The 14,248-nt window shown below is 42.5% G+C and overlaps 1 protein-coding gene across 4 annotated transcripts in view; it reads left to right on the forward strand.

Annotated features, from left to right (window-relative positions):
- The window catches only part of LOC103678822 (kalirin RhoGEF kinase), a 453,600-nt gene that overhangs the window by 386,370 nt on the left and 52,982 nt on the right, over positions 1-14,248 (forward strand). For all 4 annotated transcript variants that reach the window (XM_040621337.1, XM_040621339.1, XM_040621338.1 and 1 more), the window contains exons 22-25: positions 4,554-4,736; positions 5,980-6,098; positions 8,972-9,038; positions 9,615-9,724. In XM_040621337.1, the coding sequence (XP_040477271.1) occupies positions 4,554-4,736; positions 5,980-6,098; positions 8,972-9,038; positions 9,615-9,724 (479 nt within the window). The remainder of the gene's footprint in view (positions 1-4,553; positions 4,737-5,979; positions 6,099-8,971; positions 9,039-9,614; positions 9,725-14,248) is intronic.

Consider the following 14,248-nt stretch of genomic DNA (forward strand, 5'->3'; position numbering starts at 1 on the left):
TTCGTAGACAAGCCTTGGTGTAAACATATTTTTTCAGTTCTCTTTGCTATCTACCTAGGAGTGGAATGGCTGAGCCATATGGTGACTCTCTATTTAACTTTTTGAGGAGCTGCTGACCTGTTTTCCAAAGGGGCTGTGCCATGTTCCATCCCCACTGGTGGTGTGTAAGAGTTCCGACTGCTCCACGTCCTCTCCAACACTTGTTATCATTCGTCTTTTTACTATACCCATCCTGGAGGGTGTGACACGGTATCTCACCAGGGTTTTGATTTATCTCCCAATGAGGACTGATGTTGAGAAAACACTTTTAAACTGGTCTTTTTTTCTATGAAAGCGAAAGAAGATTGGACTTAATTCTTCTTAACAAGAGAGAATTAAGTGATAACAAAAGTGACTGGAGCCTGAGCTGAACTAAACTAGCTATCTCAGGAATTCAGGCCACAGGGAAAGGGGACACTGGGTTTGTCAGACTGAGAAATCTGAAAAGTTCAGATAAAAGGTAGGCATTCTGTTTCTGAGACTCAAGAGGAATATAGCTCATCTGCAATAGACATTTTTGAAAGTTTTAGTTTCTCATAGATAATGACAAACTCTGGAATGAATATGAAGATATATCTCAAGAGAACCATTTAGCCATGTCAAGGAGCTCAATAAGTTCCTCTCTATAAAGAATGTATCAATAAATACAAGGAATATCAGCAATGAAAGGCAAATTGGAAGATGATAATGAGATTGTAAGAATGATATCAAGAAGGCTAAATCTTAAAGACTTGTGAGATGTGCAAAAGACACCAAAAGGGCTTTTTATAAACTATATTCAGAGTAGGGTTCACTGATTAGAGAAAGATGGTATGATATTAACTGATCAAAGGAAGGAAGGAAGAGAAAGGGGGGAAAAAAGAAGAAAAACAGAACTACTGACCCCTTCTTTTTTACCTTGAGTTTTCTAGCAGATTCCATAGGATTCAATATGGAAAGAGCAAAACATACATTATAGGGGACCCATGAAGCCCAAGATAAGTGAGATGTCCATTCTACATTTCCAGGCCCAAATGAATTATGTTCCCTAAAGCCTGCCTTTTGTCCACTAGATCCCACCCATACTTCTGACCCTACCGTTTAGAAGCCTCTACAATCTGACCCCCATTTTATCAGTCTAGATAAGTTACTCTGTTTTGGTGGCAAGATTTGAGTTTCAAACTGGCTTGGGTTATGGAAGGGAAATGATATTGTATGGCTATATGTGGAAATGAAGAGAAAAGCCATGCTGGACCTCCCAGGAATCCAAGAAAATCCTAATGACTTGGCCTGATGGGCAGAACAAGAAATGTGACATAGTCTCACCTCTGAACGTGAAAGCTAGACCAAGGGCAGTTCCAGCAACCCCACCATCTGGTCATCTCATGACAGGGGATCAGGAATACGTGATCACCATTACTACAGTTCAGCTTTCCCTTCTCGTCTCGTGTCTGCTGCCTGTGTTTTCACTTCACTTCACTTCTACCCTGCAGCCACCTACCCACTCCCCTATGCAGTTCAAATCCCCAGGAAAAACAACCTTAACTGACCCAGCACAGTGCCCCTGCCCCTGTTTAGATGGAGACTTTAGACCGGGACACCAGTGGATGCATCTTGATGGGCTGCCCCAGTGAGACATGTTTTTACAAACTCTGACCTCATCAGCTGTGGCCGAGCATGTGGCAGCTCACGTGGTGCCCCCGTGGTCACTCATTTGTGAGACATCAGCTCAGGCTACTCTCAGTAGGTGCTATGGGCATGGTTGGGGTCCAGTGTATGGGTCAGATTTTTTTCATTTTATTCTTCCCCATGTAAACCCTCAACTCTTGCTGGTCCGGCTTTACTTACCTCCAAACACAGTATTTACTCACTAATTCACTTACTCAATATTTATGGTACGTCTACTATTTTCTAGACATTGGAGATACAAATGAATAAGATGTAACACTTTTAGAAGTGCATGGTCTGATGAAGGAGACACATAAGTAACTCACGGTGTGGCACTGTGGGGACACTGGAAAGGGCATCCCCCACTCAGCTTGGGAGGAGAGGAGATGAAAGAGGGCCATGGATAGAAAGCAGGGATAAGTAGGAACCACCCATCAGAGCAGGGAGAGCATGTGAGGTTTGGCATGGCTGGTGTTTGGGGGCCATGGAGAGCATGGCAGCTAATGTATGCCAAAGGTAGGTGAGACCACATAGGGAGGGCTTGTCTACACCGCCCAATTTATTGTCCATTTGCTCCCCCAGGTTCCACACATACCTGGGATACTCTTGGTCATAGCCATTCTCCTTCTTGCATCCGAATTGCAGTTTCCATGTTTCAGGCTATGATTTCCCATGATGGAGCTGCCAGTAGGCTATGATTTCCCATAATGGAGCTGCCGCTGCCAGCGGATTGTAAAACCCCCATTTCATGCCAAAGTCTCCTTACTGAGAGCAGAGAATACCTATTTTCAAGAGGTTTACATAAAGATTTCTTGATTATGGCTGCAAAAAAAATTAATCTCTGCTTTAAGTAAATAGCAAACCTTAAAACAGTTTTTCTTAGGGCGGAAAAAAAAACAACCACCCTACATGCAGTAAGCTAGAAGTCCTTAGGCTACCAAGGATCTCTTCTTAACCAATTTCCAGTGCTGTTTTTCTTTGCCTTATCATGGCTGAGGAGATGCTTCTTCTATCCTCAGAGCCACCTTCTTTCCTTCACAACAAAGCTCTTCCGGGCCCTTGTCTTCCAGCCTGGGGACCAGCCCCCTGTCCTGAGATAGGAGAGGCTCAGAAGTGTGAGTTGCTGGAGAGCTGGAGCCCATATCTCCCTGGCCTTGCTTGCCTTTCCAGTCAGGATCTGTCCCTCTCTGGCATTTCTTGAGGGGGTCAGTCTCTCATGGGAGGTCTGTAGATGAGTCTGGAAGGTGAGGGAGGTGGGTGGAGTAAAAAAAGGCTCTTCTGTCTGTTCTACTGTTGCTACAGAGATTTTCTGCCTCAGTTTCCCTCAGTTACCTAGATTCTAGCATGATCCAAAGCTTGAATCTCCGGGAAGCCTGGGTGGCTCAGTTGGTTAAGTGTCTGCCTTCGGCTCAGGTCATGATCCCAGGGTCCTGAGATCAAGTCCCACATCAGGCTCCCTGCTGGAGCCTGCTTCTCCCTCTGCCCCTCCCCCCGCTCATGCTTCCGCTCTCTCTCTCTTTCAAATAAATAAACTCTTTAAAAACAAACAAACAAAAAAACCCTTGAATCTCCTCTCCTCCAATCCAAAAAGTGATAATTTTATTTCTCAGAATATTATTTAAATATTCTTTCCTTTTTCTTAAAATTAATCAAGCTTCCCTGATCTTGGAGTTTCAAAACCCAACCTTAGGATAAAAGATGAGCAAGTGTTTACTTCTTCGAACATCTCCTTTGTTTCCATATTTTACCCAACTTAAGTCCCTCCTCCCCACGGCACCTTTCTTGCCCATGCCAGCCCACCTTCATTTTTTCCTGTTTTAAAATTCCTGCAGTGTTAACTCTGCATACTTCTCATGTTGACATTCAATTTCATAATGCCCTGAGTTATGTAACCACTCTGCATGACAATCTTGTCCCCTATAGAGTGTTCGGGGAAAATGAGTATCTTTTTCTCATCTTTTGTTTACCCCCCAAGCCTGTTTACCCCCCACAGCCCTATGCACAGTGGTGTGGACAGAGTAAGTGTTGAACAAACTTGCTAGAAATGAAATCAATCCAATACACATCAGAACTCCACCTTACTTAGCCCCGTAATAGATACTAGCTTCTTTAACTCTTCACTCTTTCTTCTTCTCTTTCTCCCTCTCTCTCTAATGGAAACTAAAGACAAGATCCTGGTGATGAAAGGGACAGACTTTACTCTTAAATCTGATAATTGGATTTCTTTAGATCCTGGCATGTGCCGCCTTAGCTGTTGACAAAGCCTACTTCAGGCCAGTGCAGTGAAGGGAGAGAACTAGGCGCTGAGGTCCGGAAGCCAACAGGCTCTATCATTCACTTACAAGTGGTATGAACTTGGACAAGCTCTAAGCCTCCCAAGCCTCAGCTTTTTTCATCTGTGGTTCAAAGAGACCCACACCACCTCCTTCCACCCACCTTTTAGAGACTCTTTAAGACTCAAATGAGTCTCAGATGTGACATTAACATGTTCTGTGACCTGATAAAGGACGGTATTAATGTGAGATGCTTACAGTAAACATGATGGCTAACATGTATTGCTTCCTGAGCTCTTAACGTGAGTTCTGTGTCCCAGGCACTGTTCTGAGCATTCTACATTGTCAACTCATGAAATGCTCACAACAACCCTATGATGGAGGATTATTATGATCCCTGTTTTGCAGATAAAGGAACCGAGGCACAGAGGATTTAAGTAATTTGTTCAAGACCTCCCAGCTAGTGACAGAGCTGAGCTATAAACCCAGGCAGGCAGTTAGGTATCTGTGGCTGCTGTGAAGAAAAGGGGAATGGGAGTGAAGGGCCGTGAGAGTAAATGTAATCTCGTAACTTGAGACCATCTTTTGGGACAGCAAACAAAGGAGAAGGTGAAGCTTCTGATTCAACTGGCCGATAGCTTTGTGGAAAAAGGCCACATTCATGCCACAGAGATCAGGAAATGGGTGACTACAGTGGACAAGCATTACAGAGACTTCTCCTTGAGGATGGGAAAGTATCGATACTCCCTGGAGAAAGCACTAGGCGTCAACACAGAGGTAGGTATGGGGGTGGCCTAGCTGAGACATCCTCCCTTATCTCTCTCAGCACCGCTGCTCTCATCACCATGGAAGGAGGTGGGACTTCCAGAGCAGTCTTTCTGAGCTCTTGACTCCTAGAACGCTTGTCTCGTGTGATTTTTCTAGCGGAGGGGATGGACCTTGATGAGCCATTGGCCTCCAGCCCCTCATGATTAGTGCTAGATAGCAAAATTGGCTAGCCAGGGGTGGGCCCATGCCTACAGAACAGAGTTTTTCTACGTGTAGAGTTAACTGTTGACTTTGAGGACTAAACCCTTTACCTTGGCTTCATCAGTACCCTCTTCCACCCAATTATGTTAATCAGCAAATGTTAAGGTTCCCGGTATGTATAACTGTGTTCTTTCAAGAATAAGGGATGCAATTGTGCAAAGGCTATTTGACATTTCAACGAAAAGAGGAACAATTTGCCAAGAATCAAGGGAAGACTGACTTTTAATCTCTTCTTTGTAATAGAGGTCAGTAACCTATGAATTAAGAACTAAATATAGGCTGGCAATTTAATCCTAGGATTTCTAATTCTTTAATCTTTAAATAGGCTGATGCTCTGAAGCAGAACAGACTAGAGAGTGAACTGGTTAAACCACTAAAATTGGGGGAGATAATAACACCTCCCCCAGGCTTTAAACCGTGAGATTTTTTTCTAAAGGTTTCCATCCTGTATAAATACAAAACAGTGGTCAAAATAAGCCAGGATGGGCAAATTTAATAATTATTCTATCATTTAGCTCTCTCTTTCCAAGGGAAGCTGCTTGTTTAAATAAAAATATTGACTTTCATTCTTTTCCCTTGACAAATGAAAGTTTTCCTGTGTCTATATGTGTTTCTGTTTCACATCTATTTTAATGGTTAGTAACCAATTTTAGACTAGTGTGTGTGTGTGTGTGTGTGTACATTTAGATTTAATCAGGACTGAAGTCCTTGGGGAAATATGACACTAATTATTAAATGTGTTTATTGTTTTCCCTGCTGTGGATATTAGCTCTGACCATTTGACCTGAACATTTTTAATCTTTCTTATTTAAAAAAAAAAATATGCTATGAAGAAGAGGACTTGTAGGTGGCCGTTTGTGGGATTCCCTGTCTTTTCAACCTGCTCCGTTGTATCTTCCTCTCTTTTTGCCTTCTACGGGCTCCCCTGACTCTGATGAGTTCCTGTCCCAAGGCATCTCTAAGGTGACCTCTGCGATCTCTCTGTGTGTAGGACAATAAGGACCTGGAGCTGGACATCATCCCAGCAAGCCTTTCAGATCGTGAGGTCAAGCTACGGGACGCCAACCACGAAGTCAATGAAGAGAAGCGGAAGTCAGCCCGGAAGAAAGAGTATGTGTTGGGGAGCTTTTACCTAGGTAGCAAGCTCCTCATGACTATGCTTGGTTTTCACTGCTCCATGTCCCTTTGGACAGCTTCGTGTGTCCTTATGACCACCCACAGAGGTTGGAATGGACAGACATGATGCTTCCATCCACATTTCACACTAATCAAGAATTATAGAGCATTGGATAGTGGAAACAATGAACCATGTCCACCTTACAAAACATTTCATGATCGCTGTGCTTTCTTTATACTGGTGTTAGAAAGTTACACATACCCAGAGATCTTTGCAAGGGCTTTATGAAGAATATTTTGACAGATTCCTTTCAGGTAGTGCTGGGGGAAAAAAATAGTATGTCCTAAAATTAAGAAGCCCAATGTAGTTGATCTTACAAAATAAAGTAGGAACACAGGTCCCTTGGAGCTGGAGAAACTGAAGCTGTTCTGCAAAGCCCAGAGCTTGTGTTTTATCTGGGAAATGTATTAGTTTGTTTGGGCTGCTGTGACAAAGTATGACAAATTGGATGATTTAAACAACAGAAATATATTGCTTCACAGTTCTGAGACAGGAAGTCTGAGGTCAAAGCGTTGGCAGGGCTGAGTCCTTCTGAGGGCCGGGGGGGAAGGAATGTTCCAGGCCTTTCTCCTTACCTTCTAGATGGCTGACTGCGGGTGCACATGGCATTCTTCCTAAATAGATACCTATATCCAGATTTCTCCTTTTTTAATGACACCAGTCACTTTGTAATAGGGGCCTACCCTTTTCCAGTATAACCCAATCGTAACAGTTTACATTTGCAATTGACTGTTTCTAAATAAGGTTACATTCTCAGGTATTAGGGGTTGGGACTTTAACGTATGATTTTGGGGGGTGGGGTGGCAAAACAATTCAGCCTATAATAGGGAAGGAAATGAAGAGACCACACTTGGCCATATCTTCCTGCTGCACTCTCTCCAGGACACCAAATAGCCAGAAGATGGGAAAGGACAAGTGGAAAAGAAAACAAAATGGGGTGGAGGGTAATGGAGCTGAATTATGAAGAAGACAGGTTAAACTGCAGGAAGCAGATGGAGAAAAAGGGACAAGGTAGAAGAATACCAGAGACCTAAGGGAGTGAAATCAAAGACAACTTTCCAAAGCATGTCAGATTATGTCCCTTCTGATTTTCCTTCTGTCCTCGTCTACCAAGCACCTGCAACCTATACGAAACTTTGCTTATGTGATCTTATTTAATCCTTGCAGCACCCCGGTGTAGTCAGCTGGTTTATAAGGAGTCTGAGGTTTGGAGAAGCCAGTCCTACTTCCAGTAAATGACAAAATAATAATTCAGCTCTTATTTGTCTGACTTCAAAGCTCACGCCCCTTCCACTCTTCCAATAGAGTAAGAGAGTGGCTAGTGAACTCTTGCAAAAGGGAATTTTTTGAGTCAGTACTTTAATATTAATGGAAAAGCCCTTGCCAGAACAATGGATTGCTTTAAGGAAAATCCCACAAAGACAAAGGTCCGGGAAAAATGCTGCCCATTTTCATATTTCTTGTGAAATTTCCAACAGGGGACACTTTGGGGCTAACCACTCTCAAAATGTTCATGTGATGACGAAGACACCTGCAAGTAGGGGTTTTCATTATGAGCTACCATGAAAATCTGACATAGCCTAAGATAAATGTATAAATCTATATGTCGACTCAATTAGATGTTACTGCATCACATGCCAGCCAAGAAGCACCATTTCTAAGAAAAATCTGTGAAAGAAAGCAAATGAAGTCAGTATGCTGCGGTGAAGCCATGTACCATCAGTGTAGCAAGCGCCCAAGAAGGTCGTGTTGTTCAGGGGCCCAAGGGCAAGGGAGCCCTCTCCTTGCAGATATGGAGCACAAGCTTTCCGTCTGCGGAGACTGAAGGGCAGTCACAATCATTAACTTGTGTTCCACTTGTGATCCATGCTCCGCTTCGTGCGGGCCAGTTTGGGCTGTAAGTGAGCCCCGTTAGAAACAGTGTCAAAGTGCATAGGATCATCTAGGCCAGAGGTCCGCAAACTGTGACTCACGGGCCAAATCTGACCCCCCACCTGTTTCATACAGTCTGTAAGTGAAAAAGTATTTTTTATATTTTTCAGTGGTTGCAATAATACCAGAAGAAAAATATTTTGTGATGTGAAAATTAGATGAAACTCTTCTGTGTCCATAAATAAGGTTTTATTGGAACACAGCCACACTTACTATTTTTTTTATATATTGTCCATGGCTCCTTTCACATGACAACAGCAAAGTGGAGTGGTTGTGACAGAGACTTAATGGCCCACGAATATTCACTGTCTAGCTCTTTACAGACAAGGATTGCTACCCACCAGTGTCCGTGGTGGTGTCTCGGGCACCTGTGCCTGGCTTTTAAACCCGGCTTAACTGATGGTACCGCAGAGCATTTTGGTAAAAAGTCAGCACTTCTGGCGAACAGAAATCATCATTCCGGGAGCTGCGAGAGAAAGGCAGGATGCTGAGAGTCAAGCCACCCAGCTGGTGGAAATGAATACGAGCGGCCCCTCGTGCTTGTGCACGCCCTCGAGCACACACGTGCAGCCCAGAACACATGCGCGTCAGCACAGCATCTCACGGGGGTGGAACTGGGGCAAAGAAGGGCAAGAATGCAGCAGCAGCTGAACACAAACATGCTGGAGAGGTGCAGCACGAGGGATCAGGGTGACAGGGACTCAGAGGGTAATGCTCAGAGGCAGGGAGTTTGGAGGAGAGGAAGAGACCTGTTGGGGAAGTCAAAACTTGGGTCATTCGGGACTGTCATACACGCTGGAGTGGGGAAGTGAAGTTTGAAGGAAGGGCGGTGTTAGATCTCGAACCAATGACAAGCCTGTTTGTTTTCTTCTAGATTCATTATGGCCGAGTTGCTGCAGACGGAGAAGGCATATGTAAGGGACTTACATGAGTGCTTAGAGGTAGGTCTTGCAGTAATCAGTGCACAGCTGTATTAGAAAAATGACAGCCTTGCCACTGTCAAGTCCCTGAGAGAAGCTCCGTGCTGTCTCCTCCCAGAGCTTCACAAATAAAAGCCAATGGAGGAAAGCTTTCTCCCAGAGTCCGTAGTAATTGCATGGGAGTTGAAAATGCTTTTGAAAAGAAACTTTTCTCAAACTGGAGCTGGACCCGGCAAAAACGTATAGAAGACTTGAATTCAAAGTAAAATAAAAAACCATGACATAATCAATGAACTTGAGTCTGCAAATCTGCACCCCCCACCCCCGCCCAACACACTCAAACACACACACATTTAATAAATAAGAGGAACGTGGAGTTTGTGCTTTGCTGAAGTTCAGGATGTGAGTTTCCCTGGCAACAGCTGAAGATAATGGAACGTTTGGGTTTTCTTTCTTCCCGTTCTGTGTATTTACCATCTCACTTTGTACATTCTGCATGCAAGCCCAGTGTGAGTCTCACCCCTCCCATGTGAAGACCTGTTTATTGTGTCTGCATCTGTAGTGCTTGCCAGTGATGAAGCTGTTGCTGTCTTACAGACCTACCTGTGGGAAATGACCAGCGGCGTGGAGGAGATCCCCCCTGGGATCCTTAATAAAGAGCACATCATCTTTGGCAACATCCAGGAGATCTACGATTTTCATAACAAGTAGGTTGGTGGAGGATTTCCCCAGAGCATACTTAGGGCCATGAATTCCCATCATCGGGGCTTCCCAACGGGTGGATCAAAGCTGATTGGTAAATCCTACCTGATAATATTACCTGTTAAATTTTCTTAGTCAGTTGCTCAGACTCTTTTCTCACTCGTCCCTCTGTCTCCACAATTGTCCAAAGTCTCTGGTAAAGAGTGAAGTCAAGTATTTGACAGCATCTGTTCCCAGTTCTCCTTAGGGTCCTACCTGGCAACACCTTCCTAGCCAATCAGAAGGATAACCAAGCTCCTAGGAGCTGAAAGTAGAGTCTCCTCAGTAAAACCGTAGGAAATCCTGACAGTAATCTAAGGCTAATCGTTCTGCCCTGTGGGCCTTGGGTTTCAAATTCCATTGTTAGGTTTTTTTCCAACCTGAGTCCTTCCTCCATTCCCCAGCCACTTCATTATCCCCACCCCCAACCAAAACAAAAACATAGGTAAATGTGTAGATAGATAACCAAAATACCTAATGGAACACAGTTCTTGACAGCTTATAGGGGAGAACATCAATCGGCCCTCTATGTTTTGTTGAGATGAGTAGAACCATAGAGCCCTAAAGCTTCACAATTCAATTTGTCCAGCCCCCAATTTAAGGATCTTATCTACAGCACACGAAACATGTTGCATTGTGAACAGAGTTAGCAAGAACATTGGCTGGTTAATTACATAGCCAACTAATGGAAATAACTCAGTTTTCAAAATACAAAGAGAGAGAATCTGAAGGCACAGGAGTAGTGTTGGTGTGAAGTCTTAGGCTCTCTCGGGACCCTGTCACAGAAAGGGGCCAAGAGGTAGAGGTTCAGTGTTGTAGGATACAGTTCAGAGGAAGTCCTATAGTCAGGCTCATCGAGGCATTTACTGAGATCAAACTCCCAGCCCCAAGAGTTCCTGATGAGATGTATAGAGGTGAGGCAAGACTCCAGAACAGCACTCTCCAATAGAGCTTTCTGCCATGATAGAACTATTCCATGTCTGTGCTGTTCAATCCAATAGCCAGTAGACATGCATGGCCATTCAACACTTGAAATGTGACCTGTGCTGCCGAGAACTGAATTTTTAACTTTATTCAATTTAATAAATTTAGATGGCAAGTAGCTACCAGAGCAGACAGCCCAGCTGTAGAAAATAAGACCTCAGTATAGCCCTTCGCTAGGAATGACCAAGAGCAAGCAAGTTTGGTATAAAATGATCCTGGGCTCTAAAATGCCTAAATAAGATAGGGAGACCCACTCTTATCGACTCCTGATGATTAACGCCCTCTTACGTCATCAAATGGCATTCGTTTTTAAAGAACATAAAATGCGCAGTTTCTATAACATCTTAACCTTGTCAGACTATGAAACCAGTAATTTCTAGGGGGGTAAAACCTTCTGACTTTCTGGAGTACTTAATAAAAGTTCCCAGTCCTTTTTTTTTTTTTTTTTTATCACAAATTTTAGCACTCTCCATTTGGTTTGCCTGGAAATCTCTAGACAGAAATATTCTCTCCTCATGTCTCTTTAATAAGATCCCAGTAAAGCCATTCTTGACCCCTGATCCCCAGTTCTGACCCCTGAGTCCCACTCAGCATTACCCCATCTCCCCCTGATATCTGAGAAGACAGTGGACTGGTAAGCAGAAAGGCTGGATGCTTTCACTTTTTCGATTTATGGTCTCTGGGATTTAGTCAGCAAGTCTCACTTTCCCTGTATTCTTACCAAAATTACTAAGTATAGAAGTCTAGAATCACAGCATGCACTTTCTTGCGAGCCCTGCTTTTGCCAAATCAATGTATGAGAGAAAAAAAAATTCATGTCAGAATGGACCAATTGTAACAACGTATCTACCTCTTACTCTCGTTTCATGATACCACTCTAATAAGGCACAGTAAGCAGTTTGGTAGTTTTTAAATAGCTGCAGGAGCTACCAGTTGCAAAATGCAGTTCTAAGAAGCCATTAAAAAAAAAAAAACCTCAAGTTAAACCATATGGAATGCTACATTTTGTAGAGGAATAAATTTAATTATCAAGAACATAGCTACGCAGCAAATGTTACCTATTTATAACATTTTAAAGAACCAAGAAGAAAATAAAAACCAGCCTCTGAACAGCTGAAAGAGGTAGCACGAAGATAAAATTTTTATCTTTTCGCAGAAGGACCTTTCTTTTTTTTTTAATTTTTTATGATGTTCTGTTTCTATCCTACCTAATAGCCACCTCACCTCTCGTTAAATTGTTTAACAATCTTGTTAGATGATTAGATCATTTCTAAGACCATAGCAACTTAGAAGCAGTGAATAAATGTCAAGAACTTGAGCAAGTAGGTTGATCATACCAGCTGAAAGTAATAGAAGACAGATAAACTGGAAAAAAAAACCCACCCCAGATCACAGTGGTCAAGGGCTACTCGGTGTTGATGACAGTGATCCTTTATCCTGATATAGAAGCCAACACAGCCACTGTGTTATAATAGTAATACTATAATAGAATAACTGATACTAGTAATAACCCTGAATAATTAGTATATTCTGCATTAAAAAGAAAGGAATTCTGCAATGCATATAGAAAGCTCTCCACCAAAAAAATTAATGTTTTAAATTATTCACAACTTAAGGGAACATCCAAGAAAATAAAGCTGTATAATCTCCAGGATCTAAAGGCCAAGACTTTTCTTATAGTATGTGCTTTCTCCTTATGCCATACAAATTTCAGTTAATTGAAAAAAGCATAGCACCTCTAAAATCTCTAATAAATAAGGGAGGAAAAGGCAATTAAGGCAACTTTGAAAATATAGCAAATGTGAACTCCATAAAAGGACCCATGTCTTTTACTCCATAACTCTGGCACACAGTACACTGTAAGTCAATATTTGGTGGGTGGATAGATGGATGGATGGACGAACGGACACACAGACTAAAAACAGAATTACAGTTTGCAGATTTGTGGGCTAGTGCCATTGAAGTCATAATTGAGTCTTCTGTTTGTGAAAGGCTCAAAATAGGGAAAACCAGTAGGTATGATTTTTTTCCCCATCACTACCAGAACCTTCACAATTATAACCTTAATAGCAAAATAATATGAAGGAGTTTCCTGGGGGCTTTTTTATGATTTTTAGTTTTTGTATTTGTGTGTAGTTGACACATAATGTTACATTAGTTTCAGGTGTACAACATGCTGATTTGATGGGTTTATATATTATGCTATGCTGACCACAAGCATTGCTATCATCCATCACCGTAGAACACAATTACAGTGTCATTGACTGTATTTCTTTTTTTTTTAATATTTTATTTATTTGAGAGACAGAGTAAGCGCAAGCAGGGGGAGCGGCAGAGAAGAGGGAGAGGGAGAAGCAGGCCCCCCACTGAGCAGGGAGCCTGATGCTGGGCTTGATCCCAGGACCCTGGGGTCATGACCTGAGCCAAAGGCAGACACTTAACCGACCGAGCCACCCAGGCTCCCCTCATTGACAGTATTTCTTATGCTGTGCCTTTCATTCCCATGATTTACTCATTCCACAACTGGAGGCCTGTATCTACCCTTCCCTTCACCCATTTTGCCCATGTCCCCGTACCCCTCCATCTGGCAACCATCAGTTTGTTCTCTATATTTGCAGCTCTGATTCTGGTTTTTGTTGTTTATTCATTTGGGTTTTTTTTTCAGATTCCACATATGAGTAAAATCATATGGTATTTGTCTTTCTCCATCTGACTTATTTCATTTAGCATAATATCCTCTAGGTCCATCCATGTTGCCACAAATGGCACAGTGTCAACCTTTTTTACAGCTGTGTAATATTTCTGTGTGTGTGTGCGTGTGTGTGTGTGTGTGTGTGTGTGTACACACCCCACATCTTCCTTATCCATTCATCTACTGATGGACTCTTAGGTCACTTCCTTATCTTGGCTATTGTAGATAATGCTGCAATAAACATAGGGGTGCATATATATTTTCCAATTAGTGTTTTCATTTTCTTTGGGTAAAGATTCAGTGGTGGAATTATTGGGTCCTGTGGTATTTCTATTTTTAATTTTTTGAGGACCCTCCATATGATTTTCCATAGTGGCTGCACCAATTTATATTCCCACCAACAGTGCACAAGGGTTCCTTTTTCTCCACATCCTGGCCAACAATTGTTATTTCTCCCCTTTTTGTTTTATTTTAGCCATTCTGACAGGTATAAGGTGATATCTCATTGTGGTTTCGATTTGCATTTCCCTGATGATCAGTGATATGGAACACCTTATCGTGTTGTCTGTCGGCCATCTGTATGTCTTCTTTGGAAAATATCTATTCAGTTCCTCTGCCTTTTTTTTTTTTTTAATTGGATTGGTTTTTGGGGTTGGGGCTGGTGTTGTATAAATTATTTTATATTTTGGACACAAACTTCCTGGGGCTTCTTAATGAGAGGACCATACAAGGGTTTAAACACCTGTTTGCTTTTCAGGAATACTTAGAAATAGTCACTTTTTAACCTGAAAATATCCAAAGGTTCTTTTTAACC

This window comes from Ursus maritimus, unplaced genomic scaffold (assembly GCF_017311325.1).
Source record: "Ursus maritimus isolate PB19 unplaced genomic scaffold, ASM1731132v1 scaffold_4, whole genome shotgun sequence".
Taxonomy (NCBI): Eukaryota; Metazoa; Chordata; class Mammalia; order Carnivora; family Ursidae; genus Ursus; species Ursus maritimus.